Genomic DNA, 6,000 nt, shown 5'->3' with positions numbered 1-6,000 from the left:
CCGGGAGCGCTGTTGAAACTGAGGAGAGGTCTGTCGAACACCTCCACTGCTGCTGAGCTCAGGGTGAGACATTATTCAGCCACAGGAGAGAGTTAGTGAAGTCTTCGGTAATCTGGTGATGTGGTTGTCTATGATGATAAAAGGCGAATCTGCACCCGGTGCTAGGACCGAGGCATGATTAATGAAAATCTTTAGTAATCTGAGACGATTGCTTATCTTATCCGCTTCATGACAGGTCTCGGACAGCCTTACATCAGGTAGGCTGATCAAGCCGGGTACCCTTGGCAGACGCCAGTCGAAGGGCTTCTACCACTTAGATAGCTCTCATTGGCTCACTTGCCGGGTATCACGTTGTGGTCCGTGGCTACTTGTGAAGGGTAACAAGGACCTATCGTGGGTTCATCGAGACATTGTATTCATGGTGATGTTGAGTTCAGTTCGTTCAGGCTCCAACAACACGCAGAGTGCCGATGACCAGGAGCTGGGATTTCGTGAAAAATCGTTCCTGAGTGTTAAGTCCCTGTAGGCTTGGCGGCATAGGAAATCCGTGGCAACGGTCGAGAGTGTTATCTCGCAGATTCATGATAGATGTGTACGAGGAGTCATACTGCCCTCTGGTTTGCTCCTCTCATCTTCCCCATTTATTGCGTTTCCTGGGCCCGGTATCACCGCTGTCGTTGAGTCCCATAGTACTACCACTGGAACGCCCATTGCAGACCGTGCATTTTTTATCATGAGGCCGCAACGACCGCCACTGCCGAACCATCGGACGGAGATTGCAGTGCTAGTCGATAAGGCAATCTCTGTACTGCAAAGTGATGACCGCGGGGGGGGCTGTTCATGCCAGCATAGTTGTATGTCTCAGTGACCATATCAGCCTTGGCTCGTGAGAGGGATATCCTCGATGAGGAGTGGAGGCGGCTGGAGGAAATTCAGGACGATCGGGGCGATCTCGCTGTGGTCCACGCTCATACCATCCCAGCGGAACCCTCTGTTGGAACTGGCAATGTACCTCCCATTGAAGGGGGAGCTGTAAGGCTATGCCGTCCTCGACCTAGTGTGTGGATACTATGGATCAGGGTGGCGTATCGGATCTTCTGCCGCCCGGTTCGCATGCGGATGACTCTGTGTCTGGAGCAGCAGCTGCAGCTGCTGCTGTTGCAGCGACCATCGACTTCGACACTGCTGCGATTTCACCTATGAAGGCTCTGGCGGCAGCTACTCAACAGCTATCGTCTCGTGGACGTGGGAGCCGACGATCCAGCGGAATCCCTGGGGTCAGCTGGCATCCTCAGACAGGTGACCATTCTCACACGACGAGTGTAACCAGTGGTGTGGTAGGCCGCTGGGTTGCACGATGGACGGGTGAAGATAAGAAAGAACATTCGAAGGGCTTCTCATCTAAGCGCCATGGTGATGCTAAAGCGCTACAGATGGCAGTCGGTGAGTGGCGATGACCGTGGAGTGGTAGTACTATTCATTGCCTCTGCAGCCACCAGAAGGACAATGCATGTTCGAGCCACGGACCATTCATCATCCATCGTCGAGGAGGCCTCTATGACGCCCCCTTCTGAGGGATCGGAAGATGACGAGGAGCCTGTCGCTAAGAGGAGTCGGGATGACGGACAGCTCTGTAACCCCTAGTTGCTTCCAATACTGTCATGTTCCCCCGCGTTCAGACGAGACAATATCAGCGTTGGCTCAGCTGGCCAGCGACCCTGTTCTCGGTCAGCCAGGCCCGCCAGATCATCTGGCGACTGTGGAGGACTGCCTGGCCCTGTGTGACCTCGGCACGGTACTGCTCAGCTGCACTTGTGCTTATGATGATGTGCCCGTTGTAGTTGGGATCACATCCCCTGACACCCGAGGCAGAGCGAGAGGTAGCCAAGGCAGTATTGCCTCCACTACCCTCGGGAGATCATGCGAGCTCGGATCGGCCCAGTGGGGTAGGGCCGCTTTTTACGGTGTATTAGTATCTTGAGCACCTCATACAGATACAGGGAGTGACCTGGAATCCACTTAGCCGTACATGGGCGACACGTTGGCGGGAAGCTGAAGGGCAGCAACGGAGCAAGAGCTTCGCCTTGTCCAAATATGGTGATGACGGGGCATTCAGGCTCGCTATCAGGTTGAGGAAGGTACTGGGATCGACAATGGGTCCTCGTGTGATGCTGCCCTCGTCAGCTCCTCGAAGATCTGGGCTTTGTCTCGTCGCATATGGGTCGACCGTCGGAGCGGGGTACTCCCCCACTGGAGGCTCTGCCACCGAGTACAGAGGCCTGGATACCCAGCGCTGTACCAGTGGCTGAGGAGCAGACCTCGGAGCCGGCGGTGATACCACATCACGTGCCTGGTGCTAAGATGAGAAGTGGCGTGCCTGGCGTTACCTTCAATGAGACTTATCAGATGTGGGTTGCGAGATGGCGAGAGGAGCCCAAGGGTACGGTCGGCTGCATAGACATGTGATGAGCATCGCCCTCAGGACGAGAAAACAGCAGAACGTTCTCAGTGAAGCAATATGGTGCTAATGAGGCCTTGCAAATGGCGATTGATTATAGGAGGATGATGGAGGAGGTCGGAAGAGTATGTCTACCAAGAGGAGCTACGTCTTCAACGACAACCCCAATGTCCCATCGCCCCGACTCTGCACAAGACCGTTAATGAATAGTATCATCCTGTCTTCTATCATGCTGTTGTGTATGCGACTGAGTGAAAGGGCGTCTCGTAGTGGATTCTTGTGTCCTTCCTCTTCCCCTCGCATTAAGGTTATGTCACGCCTGAGGGCGAATCCGAGAATTAAGGGTAGGCTGTTGGTGACAGCAGTGCTAATCTATTGCTCTGTGTCACAGATGATCCCGCCGTCAACCACTTGGTCAACGCAGCAGCATTTTTCGATGAAGCTCTGGTGCCGGACTTTGCGGTAGAAAACAACACGGCGATACTCTATACCACGTAGGTCACAGTGTTCACGTCATCATGGAGGACTACTATTCAGTTTGGGAACTTACAGACGGAAGCGAGATGAGCTTCCTAGACGGATTCGCGAATTGGGTAAAGTGAAGCCCCCGTACCATGTGAACGTGCTCTTGTGTTTGGTAATAATGTCACTGATTTCTATTATCATCTGATGGTGTTTTATTCAGGTTGATATACCTGCTGCAGAGGCTGGAGAGTGTCTAGAGTCTCTCAATCTCATAGCCGTAAACACTGGACTCTCCCTCCTCCTTGCATGGTCCAGTGTTGAGGTCTCGCGTTACATCCAAACTCTGTATAAATATCAAGGTCTGCCTTCATTGTAGTATCGTGTCACGAACTCTGTGGTGTGTAGGCAAGGAGGCATCCATCATCAGAGGTATCCATCGCGTGGCCGCCGACAACATAGAGGGTCGAGCCACTGAGGCTCTGACTGTCGTTCGTGGCTCTGCGACAAAGACTGACGTTAAGAATCTCTACAAACGCTTCGGGTATCATGACAATTGTGAAGAGCTGCTGAGCCGTCATTACATGGTTCTTCCTTGCAGGACTTTCGCTGGAATCGTATCAGCATCGAAGGCGGAAATGTTGCAGATTTACGGTATAGGAGAATCGAAAGCCCAAGTGTTAGATCGGTGTTTCAATGAGAAGTTTTGATTCCAGCAGTGTTCTGAACTTGTCGTTCAGTGGCGACGCGAATCGATCGGGTGGGCGAGCGCTAATGTGATTCGTGACGACCAGCGTATGTTTGTACAATGGCTTCCCTGTCACATACGCCGTGTATGAGTCACCCCTATGTACCTAGTGGATTGTCCGATGAAGCAGTGCACCGCTCCGTCGACCAATTGACCATTGATCCCGGTGAAGGCTCGAAGGGCGATACGCTGGCAGAAGTGTCAACAGCATCTGCAGATGGGAGGGGGATTGGACTCGATTTTTCACTGCACTCGGATACTCACAGCAGTCTTTTTGATATTGGGGATTCTGTTTCGACTTTTGGTGGTTACTATGATGATATTTTTTCTGATATGAATCTGCGAGTCACTATGAAGAACTCCTTCTTGAACGTAGATGAGCCCAGTGCCGGTGGTCTCGATGATTTGGCAATGCCCGAACTCATTCGAGGTCAGACTGCACCGGACGTATTCCCATCGGCTAGGCATGCTATCGATTCGCAACTCCCTGGTCATAAAGCAGCAGTGCCTTTGATTGGCCTGTCCTGGCCGCCTTTCGTCCACTCTGTGCTTGAGGAAAGCAGGCACGTCAATGACAACACTGTCGTGGGTGCACACAGTACTCGCTCTGATCACTGCAGTTCCGACTCCCAGGACTTGGCCTCTACGATATCGGCGGTATTGGGTTTAGAGAGCACCACAGACTCTGATGTAACCTCTATTTTGAGTGCTGCGCAGGCTGGAGACTCAGGGCAGGATGCTGGCTCATTGAGATCGCAAAATCAGCTTTTGACCAACGCTCTCCTCGCTATTGCGGAATCCAATGAGATGCATCAACAGCGAAATGGCATTGGTGGTGGCTCTCATGCATATGGCAATTTCGCTGCTTCTATTGAGAATGGTAGCTGCGTATCGAGCCCATACTTCATTGGTGCAGCTAGCAGCCCTTCGGGTCTCTTGTCCACCCCGGACTATGGTAGGGACCAGATGGGTGGGTCGATGGGTCGTCCAGCTGGTCAGAGGGAGGAGGTGTGTCCTCTAGAGGAGGAGGAGGGTGATGATGATGTCAACAATACGACTGTGATGCTGAGGAATATACCCAATCGGTTCGACACACAATCGTTGATCGAACAGATTTACCTTATGGGTTTTGAAAACACTTTTGACTTCCTCTATTTGCCAATCGATATCAGGAACAAATGCAATGTCGGCTATGCTTTTCTAAACTTTCGTCAACATTCTAGGGCCCTCGATTTCAAGCGAACATTCACCAACTACAGACTGCCAGCCCTAAACTCGCACAAGATCTGCCGAGTTTGTTGGGCACTCGTGCAAGGCTTCAACAAGAATGTTGAGCACTATAGGAATTCCCCAATTCCGGAGAAGCATAGGCCGTTAATTGCCGATGCACAGGGACGGTGGGTCCCCTTCCCTAAACCTGACCCCCATGTCGAGGAGTTGATCCGATCTCGTATGGCGCAGGAGGAGATGAGCAAAGCACATGGTTCTAGGAAGACCCATGGCTCGGCGTTCTATTGGGTAGAGGATAGTCATAAAATATTTATCGGTGGTTTGGGACGTTATACTACTAGTAGTACCCTCCGCGCGCATTTTTCTAAGTTTGGTGCCGTCAGAGAGGCTCCAGTGGTGATGGATCGAACCTCTGGTAAGAGCAGAAGGTTTGGCTTCTGTGTCTTCGAACATGAGGTTCCTAAGGCCGTATTTGAGCTACCCCATGAGATCGATGGGGTCCTCGTTGCTGTGGAATACTATTCTTCAAATACCTGACGTATGTGGGATATCATCATCATCAGCGCCAGTGGAGCATTATCGCTTCAGAGAAGCTTATCTCATCGGTAGCCGTTTTTGTTACCAGCTGTACAATTTCATTCATAACTCCAACATGGCGTCGGCGCGCTTTTAGCTAGCAAAGTTCTAGCAGTGATCGAACGTAGGCTGACTTTTCGTCGGTCCTTATTGTCTTTAGTTGTCATATCTTATTGCTACAGGCTGTAGTTCTAGTTACCATCGCTGTCAGTGTTTTTGTCGCGATGCAGGTATTCGTAATACCATTTTCACAGCAACACTCGTTGCTGAGTAGTAGTTCGACGACCCCACATAATTTACCCTCTAATATTACCATATATTCTCCAATTCTCATTCGTACCAGTCACCTTTTTGCTCCGGTCTCACTTCCCCTTCCTGGTAATTCTCGCCCGGTTTTGCTCGCCACCAAATGTTGGGGTTAAGAAAAATCCCGTTCTCTTCGAGGCTCTCTTATCATGTACGAACCGAGGAAGTAGCAGAGCACGAGCATTGTTTTATGTCGTCGTAGCGACTATGACAACTTTTC

At 51.4% G+C, this 6,000-nt stretch overlaps 2 protein-coding genes across 2 annotated transcripts; both read left to right on the top strand.

Annotated features, from left to right (window-relative positions):
- Window positions 1-228: 228 nt before the first annotated feature.
- Pmar_PMAR013694 (hypothetical protein) lies at window positions 229-2,680 on the top strand (the record flags this gene model as incomplete). The annotated part of the gene is made up of 13 exons (XM_002765582.1): window positions 229-257; window positions 289-377; window positions 447-522; window positions 739-815; window positions 866-1,032; window positions 1,080-1,245; window positions 1,342-1,443; window positions 1,493-1,633; window positions 1,680-1,795; window positions 1,842-1,946; window positions 1,995-2,138; window positions 2,185-2,440; window positions 2,483-2,680. 13 exons carry the CDS (start codon window positions 229-231, stop codon window positions 2,659-2,661), a joined length of 1,647 nt encoding a protein of 548 aa, XP_002765628.1. The 3' UTR covers window positions 2,662-2,680.
- A 1,339-nt stretch (window positions 2,681-4,019) lies between these two features.
- On the top strand, window positions 4,020-5,435 carry Pmar_PMAR013693 (dc50, putative; the record flags this gene model as incomplete). The annotated part of the gene is made up of 1 exon (XM_002765581.1): window positions 4,020-5,435. One exon carries the CDS (start codon window positions 4,020-4,022, stop codon window positions 5,433-5,435), a length of 1,416 nt encoding a protein of 471 aa, XP_002765627.1.
- Window positions 5,436-6,000: the final 565 nt, after the last annotated feature.

The sequence above is a fragment of the Perkinsus marinus genome, assembly GCF_000006405.1.
Source record: "Perkinsus marinus ATCC 50983 genomic scaffold scf_1104296975428, whole genome shotgun sequence".
NCBI classification, from domain to species: Eukaryota; Perkinsozoa; order Perkinsida; family Perkinsidae; genus Perkinsus; species Perkinsus marinus.
Note: the sequence above shows the minus strand (reverse complement) of the source record. Positions and strands in the feature narration are given on the sequence as shown.